Source organism: Chelonoidis abingdonii, chromosome 10 (assembly GCF_003597395.2).
Source record: "Chelonoidis abingdonii isolate Lonesome George chromosome 10, CheloAbing_2.0, whole genome shotgun sequence".
Classification (NCBI taxonomy): Eukaryota; Metazoa; Chordata; order Testudines; family Testudinidae; genus Chelonoidis; species Chelonoidis abingdonii.
The window spans coordinates 46443798-46465554 of NC_133778.1; the positions used below are offsets into that span (position 1 = coordinate 46443798).

General features: G+C 38.5%; 1 protein-coding gene across 3 annotated transcripts in view; it reads left to right on the plus strand.

Annotated features, from left to right (window-relative positions):
• The window catches only part of KCNH7 (potassium voltage-gated channel subfamily H member 7), a 321723-nt gene extending 306676 nt beyond the window's left edge, over nt 1–15047 (plus strand). For all 3 annotated transcript variants that reach the window (XM_075070162.1, XM_075070160.1, XM_075070161.1), the window contains 4 exons: nt 5679–5942; nt 9830–9998; nt 13361–13553; nt 14580–15047. In XM_075070162.1, coding sequence (XP_074926263.1) covers nt 5679–5942; nt 9830–9998; nt 13361–13553; nt 14580–14846 — 893 coding nt within the window. In that variant the 3' untranslated portion in view covers nt 14847–15047. The remainder of the gene's footprint in view (nt 1–5678; nt 5943–9829; nt 9999–13360; nt 13554–14579) is intronic.
• Nucleotides 15048–21757: the final 6710 nt, after the last annotated feature.

The window sequence follows — 21757 nt, forward strand, 5'->3', positions numbered from 1 at the left end:
GTCACTGTTTGATAGAGAGTTTATTCAAACTGGCAACTGTCATTTGCAGGCTTTTCACTTAACTATGTGCTATTTTTGGTGTGTGATTAGTCACCAAAGACATTATTATTTCTGCTTTCTGACTGGACGGCTGACATTTTTAAACAGGAGTCCCCTGTTCACTAACACCTTTGTTTGCATATGAATATAGATAATCATACAGAAACTATGGACAACTTGAAGAAACACTCACTGAAATACCAAGTAAAGATATTACCTTGTAACTGGGGACTTAAATCCAAAAGTTGGAGCTGCAAGCTCTCATAAAGAAGGAATGGGAAACAATGGTCTGGGTTCACAAAATGAGAGAGAAAGGCATATAGCTGAATTCTACAGCTTTAATCTCCTGGTCATTACAAAGACCATTTTCACTCAGCAGGTGGAGGTCACCTGATAGTATGACAAAGAATCAAAATCACCTATGGAATAAATATAACAATGCTGGAAACTGAATGGAAAATGGACAAAGACTTTCATGAGTACAGACTGAGTCAGCCCATCAGCTGTTAGCCTCAAGCATAAATTGCAATCTTAAAGATCCCATGTTCAACAGGTCTATTGCATTTGGACTTGTCCAGAATCAATGAAAATTATGGGTTTGAAGAATTGGCACAGATGAAAGAGGAGAATAACCCCAATGAACTTTGGAATAAAGTGAAAACTGTTATGTTTAAAAGGCCAAGCACACATTCCAAACACTCAGTGTCAGACACACCATGGTTAACTGAGAAGGTGTTTGAGTTGGCAGAAAAATGATGCAGAGTAAAACAGAATGGTTTGGAAATGGAAAAATGTAGAAGAGAATATTCAAAGGCAGACTAGACACGACAAGAGCAAATATTTTAAGTGCAAAATGCATGGAACTTGAGAAATGTAAAGAGAGATTCACAGTGGTTAGACTTCTCACCAAAAGCTCTTCACTGTGATCAAACATAATAATAAATCATGATGGCAGATTCCAACTAAGGGTGATGATACTAAACACAGGTGAAGAGATTACTGTGCCAATCTGTATGCCTCACCAGAACCACTCATAATACAGGCTGGCAGAAAAGAGAATACAGAACTGGAGCTGCCAGTCTTGTGAGAGAGAGAATGAAGGCTGGAAAAAGCACCAGGGATAGATAAGAGGCCTGCAGATTTGTTAAAAGTGATTGACAAACACAGTATTGATCTTATGTGGAAAATTTGTAAAGACGTACAGATGACTAAAAATTAGGCAGAAGACTGGTCAAAGGGCATTTTTCTGCCCTTACCAAAGAAAGAAGACGTAACCAAATGAAGTAATTATTGTACCATCTCCCTGATTTCACACATGAGCAAAGTTCTGGTTTACATTATCCAAGATTGCATGATAGAAGCAGAACTATCACCACCACAAGTTGGTTTCAGAGTTTTTGAAATGTGATGCTGGAAAAAGTTCTTACATGCTTCATGGATGAGGAAAAAAGGAATGCCTATGTTAAAAATATTATTGGAGAGAAGCAGACTCTGATGTTGGAAATGAACAGATGCAAATATATTTACTGTGATCACACTAGGCAAAGAGATGAAAATAACCTAGAGAAAGATATGGAAGAAATGGTAAAGGGTTGTCATCGTAGGAAACAATCACTGAGGAGATGGATGGTGTGCAGTGGATCACTGAAAGGTCAGCTGCTGAGTGCTCAAAATTAGCAATGGATTGTGGAGCCTTCCAAAAATTCTGCCACTATATTCAATATTTAGACATGAATAAATGGATTTATCTATACAGAAACCAGCCATCCTACCAACATTCCTGCAAACAAAATTCCCTTCATGTGAAGATATGTGACTATCAAATAAAAGGGGAACAATGATGGTTGAACCAAACCATCATTGGGAATATGAATGAAAATTTGTAGACTGTTTTACAGCATTCAGTCAGCTTTACTTCACACTCAGAATGTGCCATGCCTCAGCAAGTGCCTTACCTGGTGGTGTTTAAAATGATGTGGCAGGATTTTATAAAAGGGGCTAGAAAATGTCATGTCCAGTTATGAGGTTTGTAGTTATACAAGCAATGTTAATGATAAGTATTATCTGTCTCGTGATGTGTGGTGTAAATTGTTTTCTGCAAGGGTTAGGAAGGTACTCACCTCACCTCTCACACAAAATTGAATGTGTCTAGACACACTAAGGTTTTATCTTGGAGATGGGAGAAAGGAATTAAAGGTTTGAATTCTGAAGCAACAGAATAGATAACTGGTCCAATTCTATAAGCAAAGTCTAGTTAACCAAATTCCACTTATAATAAAAAAACCTGTTGCTCCTTATGTAATATGTTACTATGCCACTTTTATTGGTATCAAAATTTGCAGTGGCATTGAGTATAAAGAAATCCTAGTTCACATAGGCTGCCACTCAATGAATTGAGCCAATCTTTTTTACTACTGAATTAGCATGACAAAAAATAAAAGAAAAATGTCTGATCTCTAGTAATTGTCACATCTGGAAGACTCAGAAAAGTACTGGAATAAGAAGTCATTTCAAAGGCCTGATCATGTCCCCAATTCTTCTTGCCCGTTGAAAGGGGGGATACAGTCTTTCCCTAGTTAGAAGTCAAGGACTTTGTTATTTTCAAAGCTGAAGAGTCAGACACTGTTGCTCCTATAAATCAGGAATTCCAGTGTTATGTTCATTTGTGCTCTTCGGTAGACATAAAAAAAATCACAGATTAAAAAGAGTCCCATAAATGGTGCACATTGTGTTTGAAAGGTTGGTTGGCAAAGCAGGAGGTTACAGAATATTCAGCCTCTGAAACATTGCTTCCAGCAGTCTGAATCAAAAAGTGAAACGCATCTCATTGGAAAACAAATGGAGGAGGGAGGATGATTCTTTAGTGAAGATAGTAATCACTTCAGAAATCAAGCTTTCCGTGCAGTCAAACAGGGGAGGGAGAGAAAGGAAGAGCTTATTTGGAATTGCCAGTCTGTATAATGGACAGAGAACTTAAGGAATTTATTTCTGCACAGAAAAAGCCCAGCCACAGAAAAAGCCATTCCTGTCATCTGCAATGTTCATTACAATCCCGTAATGTGGATTCATTAGAAAAAGCAGAAATGATCGTGCCCTATCTGAATAAAGCATTTCCTAGAGACTACTTGTAATGTATTTCAGCTGAACTGCCTTGTGCACTCCATTAGCTCGTACAGTTCAGAGCCAAATAAAGAATGCAATTTCCATTTTTAATTCATATTTTAGTCAAACAACATCATCGGATTATCCTCAGTGCTAATGTTTTTGCTACATTTCCTTACAGTGAAGATTTCATTTCCAGACCAAAATGAAAACTTTTCTGGAGTAACCGCATAATGAAAAAGCAATGTTAAAATTTCTGAATAAGTCCAGGAAGAGGACTAGCAGATGCAGAAATGACATTGAACACATGTTATGAAACTGGTAAACTAGTGGGCAAAAGTTATCTTCCTTTAGTTTGGAACCCAGATAATATCATTGGAAGGAACCTCCCTTTCATCTATTCCTTTGTACTTGGGCCAAAGTGCTCACAACACCAGAAGTATAGATATTTGTATCAAAATATGCTGTCAGCTACACCAACATAAATCCAGACTAACTGCAGTGGAGTCAGCTGAATTACTCTGGTTTTACAGCAGTGTAACTGAAAGCAGAATTTGGTTTTGTACCTCTAGCTATTACAGTGATTGGCACTCTGTAAATATGATAGATCAGTCCCCTACACACACTTCAACCATCATGCAATCTCTCCTGTCTATGTTAGACCTGTCTCTGAGTGACCTCTCTTTGCAAACTAGTTCATTGGTCAGTCTTTCTTTTATAAAGTGCCTATGACTGCTATTTTTGATTCACATATTCCCAAGAGAATATGAAATTGTTCAAAAAATGTGGACATGTAAATGTTTCCATTTCAAGTCAATGTAACATTGAGTAGTTAAGCCCATTGTCTCTGTAGGACTGCAATAAAACAGTTCCATCACCCACTCCCCCAGGAAAACGTGTCAGTCAAGAGTGACGACAGGGGAAATCTCTGCAAGAATTGTCTCATGGAGCTTTAGCCTCCATTGTTCCACCAGGACCGTGGGAGGATGGGAATTGCTCACCAAAGAGCCATCCCACAAAACCTACAGATCCCCTGCAAGCTGCACTATGCAAGCCCACCTGCATCTGTGCTGCACCACTGCACCATCCCTGTGCCTCTTGCCATGTGGTTTCTCCAGCAGGTGACAGGGATCCTTGTTAAAAGAGGAGCCTCACTGTGTAGACGAGACCAACAAAAAGTGAATTCAGTTTAATGCTGTATTAATTTCCCTCAGGGACTCCAGTGAATGCAGGTGGGGATGATGTGCATCAAACCTGGCCTTGCCCCCAGCTTGATCATCACTACCACTCACCACATGCAGATCTCTGAACTCATGGAGTTAGTGCAATAGAGGGAGATGCTGCTGCAAAGGCAACAGAGCCTTGCTTTCTGAGCAGGAGGAGGTTCACTCTGTGTGCAGATCATGGGGGTATGATCAGGCCCCCAGTTCTTTCATTGTAAATGATGACTGGGAAACAGTGTTAGAAAAGAAGAAACCCTGGGAATGTACAGAATCCTGTATTAACCATTGCTGTGAGGATTACATGCACTCTAGAATTATGTTGATTAGTAATTAGCTGAAACCAGATGGGGAATCATGCTACCTTCCCATGAAGTTAATGCAAACTAGTTACAGTATTTATATCTAATTGAGCCTCCCCTGGTAAAATATGTTCTAAATAAACCTTCAGGTCTGGAATTATCTTGACATTTCCATTAAAAATAGGCAAGATCAAATATTGGATTTGAAATGATACAATAAAACACACTTTAAGTGTTGCTCTAAAGACAGTTCAAGAGTCCTCCATACTCACCAGATGATCATTGTTGGTTTCTTGTCCTTATTTTATTTGTTTCAATTTGTAATATGTTGCTGTAACTGCCAGAAATCAAAAATACAGCCCCAGAAAAGTATTAAACCGGTAGCTGCTCCGCTAAAAATATTCGAAGATGAATTCAAGATTCACCAATACCCACCTTACCACATGCACCACATCAGCCCTTGTCATGTACCTTGCTCCCCAAAAACCTGGTAAAGAGATAGGCCTTGCAGTGAACCCTAATAGTCAACAGACTGGGGCTATTTTCAACCAAGTTGAAGGCAGTAGATTCCAAGGTTGAGGTGCTGTCAGAGTGAATGCCTGCTGGCAGCCCCTTTCTCTTGTAGACTGAGGGGGCTCCAGCACAAACACCTAAGATTGCTATATAAATGAATGGTAGAACCTGCATTAGAAGGAATATCTCCAACATCTCTACTGTGGTCCTTAATAGAAGAGCCATTAAAGTTATGTTATCCCTAACAGAGAGTGAACTTGCTAATTGCTATAACTTCTACTCTGCCCCTGAGGCTAGTGCTGGTGCTAAGCAGGAATATTTTGGGCCCCTCCACAACAACACATACTAATAATTAATGGGGAGTGGGGCTTGAACTGTTTGGGGCCTAAGCAATTTCTTAGTCTGTTTATCCCTAGCGCCGGCTTGGCCTGAGGTCCAGAACAAATTGGAATAATATATCATGCACTGCATATCATTGTATACAATTATTTCTATTTGACAGGCTATGATAAAGAAAACAATCAGAACGATCCTGAAGACTCCATGGATAACACTAGACATTATCAGTGTACCAAGAAACACTTTGAAGAGAAGAAAAGTGAATCATCATCTTTGGTATCATCCATTGAAGATGAGCAGAAACCTCTCTTCTCTGAAATAATCAATTACCCATCAATGATAGGGAAAACTACAGGGTTGGACTTCGAAGAAGCGGTGCATGCAACAGAAAGGATCCATATTGACAAAAGAAGCCATTCTTGCAGAGGTAATCTATTTCCATGTTGCTATTTTGTAAAGATGGCCTATTCATTTTTGCTCTGATGATCAGTGAGAGAGAAATAAACCTCTTCCGTTGACAAATAATACATTAATTTACCTTTTAAATGTTTCAGGAAACATTGATAAAATAATCTTCTTTCATGTCAAATGTGGAATGTTCAGAGAATTATTTCCCTTGAGAGGCACTATGGTTTGGTAGCCTGGGAATGAGATTGGAATCCAGGAGCTCTTAAATTTTAGTCTAGGCTTTGCAAATGACTTCCTGAAACATCTTGGACAAGTCATTTAAGTCAACATTTTCATTTCATTTCATAATGTTGGATGCCTCTATTTTTTGGATGGCTAAAATAAGTGGGCAACTTTGAAAAGTTGGTCCTTACTGTCTCTGGATTAAATTTTCCCTTAGTTAATGATGGCTTTCACTATTATAAACAAGGCCACAGGAATCACAGTTGTGATGAGTCCATCAGATGGAGGTTGGAGTGAAAAAAGTTGGCTGCCTATCATGCTACAGTGATGGGTGGCAGTACCAAACCCTAGATAGAAAGCTAGATAAGGATACTAAATACGAATTTCATACACCCAGTCTAGATAAAGGTGATAAATAAATATTTCATTTTCATAACTATTTAGAAAATGTTGAAAAAACATTTTGATTTTTTTTTTCAAAAAATGTTGAGGTTTATTTTTGACTTAAACAATTTGGTGAAATTGACATGGGTTCATGGAATATTTTGATGTCATCAAATTTCCATTTTTTGAAAAAAAAAGTTTTGCTCATAAACTTTTACCAGCTTAACCTATTTTCTTCATATTTTATATTATTGAACATTTAAAATTGTGTTAAAGCAATGCATAACAATGAAATTGAAAGACATTATCTAGTTCTGTAATATTACTTGATTAAAAATGATGGAATATCACACAGGAATACATCTTGACTTCAGTGGGAAATTTGAGTAAGAAGAGCAGAATTTGGTTCTTAGTATGTGTCATATGGTTTACAGTGATTAAGCAATCTCAGTTAATTTAATATGGAATGAGTGGTTTATATCATCTCATCAAACATTCTTTTTATCTTTCTTTAAAGCCTTAATTTTCTGTGATAGGGTGAACTAATGAAAAGTCTGTTTATACAACATTAAAGGTTTTGTTGCTGAAGATGCCTTTACAGTTGCTTCTGTTTTCAAGGACTACTTCTATATTTAGTGATTATTGATTTTTTCCTCAACAATTTGTTTCCTGGTACAATAAATTTAGCCACACAAATTCAGGATCAACTTTACGTTTCTAAGATATTATTTTAAATTATTCTAAATACTAGTCCAGCAGAACAACATATTTTTGATAGTCCAAAGGCCAAGCTATGTGACATCTGGTCTTCTCAGGGTAAGGTCAAATGCTGATATAAACGTGTTTTGTACATATTGCTGTTTGAAAGCTTACCTTCCCTCTGCCAGTAGCCAGAGATGTGTCCTTGCAGCTATAGCAACGTTTTCCAAGGCAACCTAGTGCAGATTTTACTCTGAGCTAAATTTAGCAAGTCTAAAGGGTGCACATTTTGATTAAGACCACATACAAGCCAACATTTTGAGGGGATGAATGAGTGTCTTTGTAATCCTGCATTTTTAGTGGTGTATTTGAAAGCTGATCACCTTTCTTATAGCTTTTATAAAAAGTCAGATTGGTTTTGATTGGTTTTAAATTAAATTGTCATTCCTGATATCAATTAGAAATTGATTTTATGTTCTCCAAAGGCAGTTGTAAATCTAATCTGAGTCTATAAGTATAAATCTTGTAAATATACATATAAATGAACATCTATATAAGCTTCCATAACTTATTGCCATTACCAGAGATATATTTTTAGCCTAGTCCTTATTTTATTTTTTTGTTTTAAATGTTAGCAATTAATTTACTGTCCATGAAGGGAAAGAGTTATTATCCTTGAATTGGATAGGGTGGGACAGGCAGTGTAAATGTTGCCAGTGTAATCCTGACCTGCAGTACTCATTTTATTTCAATCTCGAGCCTCTCTTAACAGAACAAGGGTAGCTTCTATGTAGCTGCTGCTCCCCATTCCCTCCCCCCTCCTCCCCACTGCAGAACAATGCCATTTCCCACTCTTTGAGGCCTCCCAGGGCCTTTATTCAGGTCATAGAATTTCATGCTTGAACTGTTTAGATTAACCAGGCCATATATTTATTAATTTAGTTCACATCTTGGGAACAATCCTCCATTCTTCCAAGGCCATGCTGCATAGTAATGTTTTGACTGTCTCCTGGCCACAGCTTTTGTGGCTGTTCATACATGTGGGACTACCTAAGAAGATGCACAGAACAAGGGGAGTGACTTATTCCTTGAAGGATATGTCTAGATTAGATTATTAGATTAGATTATTATGGTCCTGTTTTGAATTCAAGTTAATTGGCAATTGCATTGTAAACATTAAGCTAGATACTCCACAAACTTTTACTCCAGGACACAAACACCTGTCATTCAACCCAGGGCTGAGCCAGAGACACCAAGATGAGGTAGAAAATATATGATTTTAGTGGGTGATTTATACGTAAAATCTAAGGGATTTTACAGAGCAGTAAAGAAGTGTACACAAACAGCATTTATTGGTTACATTTCATTCCTGCTGTTCATTGTCTATAATCAATGAGTTGCTTTTCCAATATACTGCAAACATTCTACAAACAGACATGGATTAAGATTATGCTGGGTCTGAATCTGTCAGAATTTTGCTCCCTGCCCATCTCATAAAGCTCTCCAGTTTCCTCAAACAACTGTAAATTGTACCATGCATGCTAGCTGAGTCAAAATTACACAATTCTCACCCTTTCCCTGGGGGCATGTAGTGAGTGGTTGGAGAAACTGAATGGGCCACCATGGAGCCAAGGTGAAATCTCCTCCTCCTTCAGCCCTATTCATACTATCAGGTGCCTATTATACCCTATTACATTCACAGACTCACTATAACCCTAGGAAACCCTGGGATCCCACATATTCCAAAGATCCATTAATCCAGTAAAGCTCATCTCCCCCTTCTCTGCTAAAAGCAGAGGATGTACTCCTCCTCCTTTTTGGTTTATGTGGTAAGAGCTCCCCTTCCTGATTCAATCTACTTTAACCACTGTATAAAACTTTGGGAGGGACTTCCTTTCTTTACTATGGAATATTCCTTTCTTTACTATGGAATATGCTCCCATCTGGCAAAAGGATTAGCTAGGGCATTTGGACAGGTCTCTCTGGTGTCCTCCAGAGGCCCTTCTTTCTGATAGGTAAGTCTCTAGCTGTTATTGTTGCAAAGAAAACCTTGAAAATGTGAAATAAGTGTAACCGATGAGGATGGAGTCATCTGCCTGAGTTTGAAGAGAGTCTGAACTAGTAGCTCTGAGCAGTGACGTGCCTCACCCTTTTCAATGGGTGCTAACATTAATGTTAGTTATAATTCTTTAAATGTCAACATTGTTGATAATTACACTGTCCATCAAAGTATGTACAAAAGGAGAGGGAGTATATGATGATGCTCTACCCCAGCATTTCCCAAAGACTGTGCATACAGGGTGCACCAATGACTGCTGGGGCAAGCATGGAAGATGTACAGACTAAGATGTTGGCTTTTAACAACATAAGAAGGAATTGCAGGACAGAGCTGTGATTGGCTTAATTTCCCTGAAGAGGGAGGGATAAACTTTCAAAGGTTTGCAAACACTGGTTTATGTTCACTTGGCTGAACACTCCTAAAAATCAAGTGTGGAGACTGTAGCTCTAACTCAGTCATGCCATGCATTCCATAAGTTGAAATACAAGTCTATTCTTAGTGGATCTGTATCTTTATACTTCAAGACGTTTGTTTTTTGGCAGATATCAGTGATAAAAGAAACTGGGAGTGGGAAAACACCAAAAGGCACCAGGAGGTCTCCAGACAGTCAACATTACCTCATGTTACATGGGGCATCTGTGAAACTGAAAGTGAGCTGACCTATGGGGAAGTGGAGCACCGGCTAGATTTACTTCAAGAACAACTCAACAGGTAAAAGCAATTATGTGACAGGATCACATTGGGTTGATAACAACACCATTGATATCAATGGAGCCACAACAAGGATGAATTTGGTGGAGGATTTTCACAAGCACCTAAATCAATCATGAGTACAAATCTCATTGCAAGTCAATGGCACTTGTGCTTGTAAGTCACTTAGGACCAGATTTTTTAAAGTATTAAGACTCCTAAAGATGCAGATAGGTGCATAGCAGAAATCGCAAAAGTGGCTAGACACCCACCTGCATCTTTAAGTACTGAAATCCAAATCTGGCCTTTAAGCCCTTTGAAAATCCCATCCTGGGTTGGGTAGGTGCTGGTTTTTGCTCCATCATCTCTCTTTCCCCTGAACTTTTCCTCCAAAAGCACTTCCTGGCTTTCTACACATAGTTCCTGTGCCCAGAAAATGGGAATTACTATGCTTTCCTGGGGATATACTGAGCAAATCATCTTCCTTGCAGAAGCAGCATTTGTATTATAGGCATCTTCACTTTTTGATGAGTAAACCTCCTTTTGCAGCTGTCTCTTTAATAAATAGCCATGGAAGTATCACAAGTGCAAAACACATGTACTACAATAGAAAACAGTCATTTTCTTTGTCAAAATACTGAATGTGTAAGTTACCTTTGCTAGTATATCTTCTTCTCTCCCTCCCTATTGGTGTCTAACAAATATAGTTGGTGGCTAAGCAGAATAGCTCATGGAATCTTAAAAATATGGTGAAAGTATTCTGATCAGTCATACACTATCATGTACACTATAATTTACCACGTAATTTCAGTTCATTTTAAGTTGGCCTGTGCTCAGGTCTGTGGCTTTTTATTATTTTTCCCAGAATTCCATTACTGTCAACATTTTTGCCATGACAATTATACAATTTAACTCCAAATTTACCATGATACAAATTCAGCCTTAATTATACTTTAGTATATCTTTATTGGCACACTGCATTGTACATTTTAACAAGCAACTGAAAGCAAGTGTAAGGATGTCTTGCCCCCTTTGCATTCTGTGAACCAAACTTCAGTATTCTCATTTCTAGTGACATACTATATGTTACAAGATACACGTTTTAACATGTAGGTTGAAATTCCTATAAATCATGAATGAAGTAGAATTATGTAGGTATTTATCTACCTATCTAATCTAACTAGAAATTTACAGGGCTCCCATCGCAGCATTTGAGGAATTATACATAATAATGTCTTGCTTAATATTCTTTCCTTTTCCTGAAATCCTAAATGTATCTAGAGCTATTTCTTAGGGCTGGTTTATTGATGCCATAGGCAAAGATTTTGTGGCAGGGAGTTTTCTGATGAACTGCTGAGATTTTAGTTTTATTTTTTTCTTTTTCTGGATTTTATCCACATCCCACTTCATTTATTAATTCTTTTGGTGCTTGTTAAGGTACCTTTGTGTCTCCTGGATTCTGGGCCTGGCTAGTCCCTGACACAGGCCAGATCAGCTGCAAGGAAACTATTCTAATTTATGCAAGCTTTGAACAACTATTCTGGTGACCCAGAAAAGTCAGAGAGCAATGCTCCCTGGGCACACCTCCCTGCCTCCTCCTACCCTCAGCCCTGCCCCTGATATGATGCTAAACGGGGGTTACATGGTGGACTGGTATAGGGTTTTGTACAAGCTGAGGAAGCCCAGTGACCACCTATCACTCTCTTTCTTCTGCTTTTATGCCCAGTTACAATATGGCTGTTTTTTAAGGGTTAGTTTGTTTGGCTGTTTTTTGTGGGGTGGTGGTAAATGGTCAAGTGAGAAAGAATGAAGAGTAGAAGAAATTAGAACTCTCTGATTTGGAGTGGTGGGGAACTGAGAGGAGGGCCATTCTAGAAATAATTTTTTAAAAAGGCAGGGGGAGCAAGGGCAGAGAGGTACAAGAGGGCAAAATTATCAACCAAGTACTCAAATTCTTGCACATCTTTTATTCAAAAAGGAATTATGTCATCGTTTTAGCAGACATGCTCTCTGGATGGTGGTGCTGCTGCAGCATTTTTTCCCTGTTGTATCAGCAGGATGCTTACTCTGAGGTCAATATTGGCATATTGGCAATCAGCACACAACGTAAGGGAGCTGAGCAGAGGATTAATAGGACATGAATGGGTATAACCTCCGCAGGGCTTGAGCTGTTTATTAGGTTGCTTTTATAAAAGCTGATGCCACAGAATCTATGGCAACAACAGCTGACCTAGGAGCAATGTTTCCTTTAATATCTATGTGAGGAGCAAAGGCATCTTCAGTGTCCATTAGGGGACAGAGGTCAGGTGCAAGTTTAGGGCTTAGTACACAGCAAAAATCTGCTAGAGCAGGAATAATTCTGCTGCTGCAGAGCTATTGTCGGGACATTCACAACACTGAGGGCTGTTGACATAAAAATTTGTTTACAGTGAAAATGATTCTGTCAGGAGATGAGTTCCAATACATGAGGATTTATATCCAGATTACAATCTGTTATAACACATTGTGTGGTCTCCTAGCAGCTGGGGAGGCACAATAGGCATTACCCATTGCTGAGTCTGTTAATTATGTTGGCAAGACAACTTGAAAATCATTTCAGTGCCATGGCAATGGAAGTGTGGAGAAGATAAGCAGACTCAAATGTTGTGACTTACACCAAAGTTTATTTAAACTTTCAGGATTCATGCACCAAATCACAAAGAGTTAGTCAGTCAGTCAAACAATCAATAAATATACCACTTTTGAACATCAACTATGTTGAGTTTAGTTGTGAATTTTGAACACAGCTTCAGATCAGTTCTTCCCCGCCGCATCCTACTTTTAATTCTAATAATTCACCATGCACCTAAAGAGATTACTGTTTTCAAGACCTTTACTTAAAACAACCAGATTACCCTACAGTTTCCTGCTGTGGGAAAACATCAATTATGTTGCCTTGCTGTGTTGTATCCCCTTAGAAGTAGCTTTGGGACTGTCAGAGTTTTCTGTTGCTTTAGAAATCCTGGACAAGATCTTCAGCCTGTATAAATCAACCCAGCTCCAGTTAAATCAATGGGGGCTGTGCCAGTTTATGTCAGCTGAGAATCTGGCCACCAATATTCATATCAATTGCAAACAGAAATGATAGTAATGTATTATTCTTAACTAAGGTCTGGAGCAAACATTAGAATGTATATTCTGTATGAAAGCGTGAGCTGCTAGCCATGGAATGGCTCAGTGCTCCCCCTTCTGTTCTTTCCTATTCAAAACATGATAATACTGTTACACGGAATGGCTTGCTTTGTTAATAAACTGCAGATCCCCCTTGAATGCATTTGTAATCGGTGTGTTCAAACATAATCATCCATGACCATATGTTAATTGATTTCATATTACTTCCCTAGGCTTGAATCCCAAATGACTGCTGACATTCAAACCATCCTGCAGCTACTGCAGAGACAGTCAACACTCATTCCACCTGCATATAGTATAGTGACTGCAAGTGCAGAATATCAACAGCCAGCTATCCGGGTGATGCAAAGCCTTCATCCTGTAGTATCTATTAAAACAGATAGAAGCTTCAGTCCTTCTTCACAGGTATGAATGTGCCCAGAATCAACTATAGTGATTGATTAACGTTGTTACCTACTACTGGAAGACTGAGCATTTGTTCTGTAGTTTTCTGAACAGGAAATTGTAACTTGGCCAAATGTCTCCACAGGATTCATCTAGTTATATTATTCTGGAAGCGAATCTCTAGAGATTCTACTGTGTAGAAGCCAAATATAGGTCTCAAAGCTACAAATTTAATCATCAGGCGTTTAGCAATGGTTGTGGACCCCATAGAAAAATATAGAGGAAGGGGGGAATAAGAGGCAGGCCCAAGTCATGAAAGGATAGATTGTGGTTAGCCCTGCAGGGGAGCATGTGGAAGGACTCAAGAAATCTCCAGTCTTGACCCAAGGCCTGCCTTGAGACACGTCTTGCTGCACCAGCCATGCAGAAACTCATGCTTGCACCAGCCATGCAGAAACTGTATGCTGCCTAAGTGGATGAGGCAGGATTACACTCCCTCAGCACTCCTGGAGGTAATGTGCATGTGCCAGAGAGTTGCCACCAGGGCATCTCTGCACACTTTCTATCACAGGCTCTGACTTAAAAGATACAGAATAACTCAGTGTTTGGATCTGTATCCAGATCCACACTGCCTCAAAGTTAGGAATTTGATACAGTCACAGATTTTGATTCTGAACTGCCCCAGACTTCGGAGGTGTTCAGAGACCCAGGAGCTCAGTGTTGGCCCATCTCAAGACAGTTCAGTCTCTGACTGAAAATTTTCTTCGGATATAGAGCCAGGAACAACAAGCCTGAGGAAGAAGGGGGGAATTTCTTGGTTTATCCTCCAAATAAATCCTGGGCAGAATTGCATTCGACTACAATTAATTGAACACAATATTTAGTGAAAATCATTGATTTCTCTGCTTATGTTTCAGACTCTGTTTGCAAAGAATGGTTTGGGGTTGGGTTTTTTGGAGGGGATTTTGTTCATTTTCAGTAGAAACAGGAATATCCGTGAGACTGTTTTAAATATATTGTCACCTAATTTCTTTTCCTTTCTCTCAGTGTCCTGAATTTCTAGACCTTGAAAAATCGAAACTTAAATCCAAAGAATCCCTCTCAAGTGGAGTACATCTTAACACAGCCTCAGAAGACAATTTGGCTTCTTTTTCAGAACAAGAACATGACCAGTCTTTAGAGTTGCACCCACAGCATTGTAAAACTTATCTTCACTCCATTAGGCATCCTTCCTTGCCAGATTCTTCCCTAAACACTATAGGAATCTTGGGTCTTCATAGGCATGTTTCTGATCCTGGTCTTCCTGGGAAATAATCTTTTTATACTATTACTTCACATAAAATGTAAGTGCTTTTAATGGCTGTTTTCCTTTTTTCTTTTTTTTTTTTTGTATTTAAATCCTCTATACTTGACTCAGGGGCTACAAGGATATACCATTATATGCAAAAGTACTGTATATTTTCCTAAATTTGAAGCTTGTAAGGTAAAGTTGAGCAGTTATGATGTGTGTATATATATATATATAATATATATATATAAACCGTATGTTCCAAATGTAAAACTGCCAGCATTCTCAAGGCACCTTATATTTTTTAATTTTTTTAGAACACAAGCATGTTCTGAAATTACAATTTATGTTGCATGGAAATTACCATTTACTGCTTTCATTGAAATGGTACTTTATTGTGGATAAGCCTTCAAAGCAAATAAGAGACCAGGTGATGATGATAATCCACAGGGTCGTAACTCATACTTCACTGAGCTCTTCTAGTTCAAACTGAAACCTTCTTCCAACTCACATTTGAGAAGATACAATTATCCTTCTTGTACTGAGCATTTTACAGTCAGTGGCCATCATTCTGCTACTTAGAGAAAGAATAAGAGAACAATGTCTACCAGGTTCTAAAACATTAAGATATAGTACAGAAAGCAGCCGCTTCAAAGCAAATTGAAGTAGGTCACTATTTTAACAAGTAGAACAACAATGCTACACAATGGGAAAGTATCGTCACTGGTTGCATCTACAAGACCACGCTAACCGAATAATTTATGTTTTCTATATTTTGGGATTTTTATTTTTATCCTCAACATGACTAGAAGGTTGGCTGTCATAAACAGGCAGGTAGTTCTCATCTGACACCCAAACATAATCAAATGCAATAAATATAATTTCTATGTAATACAGAAGACTCTGTTCCTTTTGTTCAGTGCAAACTACTAACAAACTGTATAATTAAAATATTTTACAAGTTTTCTTTTTATAATTATCAAAATTGTTATCTGTGATATCTCTTTTTACCTACTGGTTCCTCCATAGAGAGCTAGCAAATATATATATATATATATACACACACACACATATCTATGTGCATATGTGTGTGTCTACATATATACATATATGTAATGTATATGTATATATATACAAATGTGTGTATATCTCTACACATGTATGTGAGTATAGATATGTATATATACATATGTACATATGTAAAATCACTTTAAAGTACAGTTGTAAACTTTCTTATTACAAAACAAGTGATCTTGTGTCCAAAGCTGACTATACTAGAATAAATTGAGTTAAGGTCCATAGGCTTTAAATACAGTATGTACTGTATATGCATAATGCTTTGTCAATACTTAGATTTAATTTTATTAAAATATTATACTGCTTCAAATATTGTGTTTGTTTTAGAAATAACTGACCTTTTTTATTCCTGTTTTTAAATATCTAAAGGTGGTCATGTGATTTTTTAATCTTAAATGAAGCTTTAAAGTAGAAGTCCCCTTGGAGGGGAACTCTGCTGAGTTCTGAAAAAGCAACAACACAGGCAAGTTAGTGGATGGGCATATATAATTTAAATTATAATAAACTGAAACTTAGGCTCTAGACATGCTAAGGACTGATGCAACAGTGATTGCCCCACATATGTACAAGCACTGGTTCTGGCAGGTCAGAGTTTATAGTAGTGCCTCACAGATTTTGTATCTTGATTCATGGCAGCTTTAGTCATATCTAACAAGTAGATAAACACAAGAGACCCCACTCTCCTTCCCTTATGTAATTAATTGTGTGTACAGAAATCAAATTTAACTTACTAATTTACACTATTGCAAATGAGAAGAGAATCAGGCCCTTGGCACATGGGATCTGGTTCTCTTCTTGCTCACTCTAGTTTTACATCAACGGTGAAAGAACCCAACCCTGAAAGGTGTGGGGGGTCCTCAACTCCCATGGCAGCCAGGAGGTGTGGTGGTAGTTTCATACATACCAGGACTAGACCCTAAGTGACGTCAGAATCAGGCCCACTAGCATTCTCTGCTCAGAATCACTGAAATGAAACAGAGATGCTGAACAATGAGTAAATATCAGCTACCTTCACCGTTTTGAGCTGTAAGAGTTCATTGTTTCAGCTTTATCTTAATGAGGCAACCATCTGCTAAATGTTAATACCTATTACCAAGTACAAAACAGCACAATTTCTAGCTAAACCACAAATATTTTTGTAAATTACGAAGAGTCTGATTTAAATTAAGAATTAAAGTAAAGTAAATGAAGGAGATAGAGTTTAGCAAATGCATTTCATACTATAGCTTTCCACAATCCTGCAGTGGGACCCACTGTAACACATAGGCCAGGGACAGCTCAGAGGAGTGAAGCTGCTTCTCCTCTACTATATCCAGAGGAAGAGCTCCTCGCCTTATCCACCTCCCCAAGCAAAGGACTCTGAAGGGGGAGCGGCTGTAGGGGATGGTACTTGGATATGGAGTTTCTGAGGCTTCCAGCCTCTTGCCAGTAAGTAGATGGAGCAGCAAAACATAATGAAGGAAGTCATAATATCACAACTAGGAGACATCCATCCATCCATCCATTCTCCAGTAATGAGGGAAAGATCAGTCCACCCTTCAAGTGGCAATGGGGGAGAAAGACCCACTGCCTCCAGCTCTTTCTCCCCTCAGGGAGCATATAAAGTAAGATTCTATACAAAACTCTATCTTTGGAACAGTCTTAATCTTCTACATTGCATGAAATGGCATCAGGCACTTCAAACATTCCTGGTCCAGTTCCACCATTGTCCCATCTTCTTGATTTTGAATCAGCAAGATGGCTCCATCTTGGTGACGTTTACATTTATAGAAATAGGGATGGAACACGTACTATCAAGGCTGAATCCCCACTCTGTCACTTTGAATGCAGAAGGTGGGGGCCTGCAAGGATTCTAAAAATTAATACTTGCCACTCCAGGCTTGTATTACACTCCCAAGGTTACAGCTTCTCTCTGACCGTGGCTTGGTAAACGCTGACACCACCAAATGCAAAAAAAAAAAACCTTTTTACTCACAAAGGAGCACTTGGGAATTCTCTCCTGTGGGGTACCCTCAAGCCTTTTCACCCCTCCTCCAGGGAAGAGCTGAGAAAGAAAACAAAGGAAATTTGCTGTGGCTACCAGCTAATCAAACAACATGCACAAACCTCTTAGGACACCAAAACTCCAATCCTGTTCTTAAAAAAGATTTCTTTACAAAAATCTTATTAAAAACAAAAAGGAAAAAAATACATCTGGAACCTAGGCTTTTTGCTAGATCTTAAAAGAAATAATTACAAAAATTAAGCACCCAAAATAGTTTTCTTGGGGGTTCAGCTTAAAGGTTACAAGCAAACAAAAGTATCTGGGGTTAGCACATAGGAGAGCCACAAGCCAAAAAAAACCAAAAAAAAACTAATCGTGTCTGTTTAAACATGCTCTGTCCAATAATTTCTTCTAGGTATGGAACATGATTTTTTATACCTGATTCAAGCATTACACAGTATTCCTGCTGCCCCCCTCTTTCCCAGAGAGACGTAACACACAAACAATGGGAAGTTTTTTTCTCCCATTTTAAAAAGTTCTAGCCCTTCCATTGGCTCTTTTGGTCAGGTGCCCACTCCTTTTCCTTTACCTGGGGAACTTCATTAACCCTTTACAGGTAAAGCAAGCAGAGAACAGCCACCAAGAGGGACTTTATAGCTAACTGGCTGGCTGAGTGACCCTTCATTTATCACACCAACCCAGCTCCATCCATGACTGAAACACACCCACCTACACACACACACCCTTCTTCATGCAGCTGGCTATGGCTTGCCTGAGCATAACTCCACTCAAGTACATTTCTTCTCTTGCTCCCATTCTCTCCTTTGCTGCTTCTGTTGCCACCTAGTGAAGTCATGCCACATTACCCTATAACTTCAAGACTTGTGACCAGTATTGCTATGCACTTCCACCTATTCTGATTCACTTTAACTACTGAGAGAAGAATTTGAGAGGTAAACTAATAAAGGAGTCTAACATGGCTATTTGCATAAAGAGTTTGAATGTGTCAGCTGTTTATAACTATTCTTAAGAAATGTTTGAATTCTCTCGTGTATTGGTACAGATTCATTTCTTAGCTGGTCTTTGCACATCTTTAGAGCCCTTTGTACAAACTAGATGAAAATACAATGCTGTCTGTAGTGAATATTAACAAGCTGGAGCATCCTTTGCATTATTTTAGCCACTACTAATTGTATGGCTCTGGGAACCAGTTTATCAAGTTCAAATCTCTCTGAGTGGGAAGGTTGGCAAGGGACCATGAAAATTGTTTGTCCTCTCCCCAGCTACCTTCCTGGGAGCCTGGTGGTTAGAATCCCTGTGTTCAAACCCTGAAATTGAAAGTGTCTAACATCTGGTCCAGAGACTGACGCTACTTTGGATAGGTTGTAATGCCAGCTGAACACTAAATGTGCAGAGCATCCCAGCTGCACATGTATGTAGAGTGGCCTCCCTGCAGACAGATAGCCATGAACACGTCCCTTGCAGACCCATTGGATTGCAGTGTAGGAACTGGAAGATTGTTAGTCTCACCATAGTGCTATATAAAAGCCATGGTAAGGGTGAAGAAAAGTCAGTGTTGCTGCATGAAGGGTCAACTGACTCCACAATCCCTGGAAAGAGCTAGTCCCATCTAAACTCCACAATCCCCTATCTCCCTTCAATGTGACGATTCCTAGGAAACCCCAGTTTCCCTTGCAGAAATTTCCGTCGCTCTGTCCCCTCCCAGGGATTTCTCCATAGGATAGAGCAGTTTTCAGATCTTTTCATCACTTTACGTAGTTTTACTTTTATTTACTACCTCAGTCACCTCCTGGATGCTCCTTTATTGCTGTGCTGTGGTGTGCTGCAGTGGCCTGCTTGATTCTTCCTATGCAGAAGGCAATGAAAGTTTGCCCCTGACTTTAATGGGATCTAGGTGAGGTTGTAAATGTGCTTTTTTTTAAAGAAAGATTAACAGTTAGAGTTGGCCACTTATTTTGAAACCCCAATCTGCCTGGCAGCTGGAGCTGGAAGAAGACCCAGCACTTGTATTCAAATGAGCCCATCCACTGATTGGTTTCAGTGGCACTTTCCTGGGGCCACATTTATCTTTCACATTTTTATATAAAAATCTCAATTATATTCTGTCTTTTTCATTTTTTTATATTTTATAGCCAGTTGTGAGGAAGTATCTGAGAAATTCACAAATGGCTAATGCAAGCTAAAGCAAAAGGTGTTTTAAATATAATTTGCCAGCTAGTATAAATCAGCATAGCTATCCATGAATTTACACTGCCTTACATAATCTAAGGAGTTGACACAGAGTTTAAAGATATCATTCACAGCTGGGACACCAGGCAAGTATCAAAAACTATGCACAAAAATACTGTTAAAAGAACATTTTTAATGTTGCAAAGTCAAGAACTCAAATGTTAGAAAATGTCAGAATTAAAGTGTCTCATGCAACTTTAATTCTCCCCACTTGTGCCTATGCATTATGATACAGTCTTTAATTGCATGATCATATACTATATTTTCCACAGGATGCCTGCTTCATTCAGTGCACCTTTTCTGAGAGCTCAATCCAAACAGCAAGACTTCTTCAGTGAATATTTATTACATTAAAACTATTTTACAGGTTATGTATATAATGATTCTTCATTTAACAGGTTTTACCCAAAATGAAGGGATTTTGATAAGTTTATTTAAAAAAAAAATAAAAGGCAAGAGCAAAACTTGCTGGTGTTTGAAACTACTGGTTCCCTTGAGAGGAACCTTAATTTTGCAGCCTTCTTATGCTTTATAATATGTGTATACTGCAAAATTACATGGAAGCTCCATTTTTATTTTTATTTTTTTGTTGTTCCTTCAAGGCCCACTCTTTTCATTCCATCTTTTCTTCTCCACTCTTCCTTTTCTTCTGATACCAAGAAAGGAAAACATAATATGTCCATTTTAATTTGTGAGTGAAAATGTTGGCCTGGCTTGTTCTTTTTGACTACTATAGATGTCAGCTGATACCTACTAAAAACACATATTTGAAGAGATGAAATTATGCAGCAAAGTTCAAATCTGGATGAGATCTAGATCTGAGGATTTTGGTTTAGGCCCATCTCTGTTTAATGAGCATGGATGGAATATTACTTGAAGTCTGCCACATGGCAGGAGAGGGGCATAGCTTCTATAATGAAAGGTGGATATAACATTCCATCATAAGCTTTCAGTTATTTACAATATTAGTTATGTTGACTATTCCTGCATTTTGAACATGAGTATATACTACTAGTTTGAGCCTGATTCACCTTTCTCTAAATCGGGAATGAGTAATTCCAGGGAAGCCAACAGAGTTACAAATACCAAAATTTACATCATTTTCAAGCTGTCTACACTTGCACTTTTGTCGGTAAATGTATAATGTTTATTCATGCACATATTCTATAATCTATAATTCATTAGCAATTTGCTATTTTCAGAAGACATTTCAGCTTGTCCCTTGTTTGACTTTTTGATGTCATTATTTCTTTGACAATGTTTTGACTGGAATTTTGCAGTATCCATAAGATTGGTTTTATTTCTTTAATCATGAAAAGTCAAGTGGTTTTTACACTAAGAATTCTCCTTATTTAAAAACGCATATGCTCTCCTCATATAGAATCATAGAATTGGAAGGAACCTCGAGAGGTCATCTAGCCCAGTCCCCTGCACTCAAGGCAGGACTAAGTATTATAGTCACCATCCCTGACAGGTGTTTGTCCAACCTGTCATAAACAGATGGTTAAGGGTTAATGTCTCTTTTACCTCTAAAGGGTTAAGAAGCTCAGTGAACCTGGCTGACACCTGACCAGAGGACCAATGGAGGGACAAGATACTTTCAAATCTTGGTGGAGGGAAGTCTTT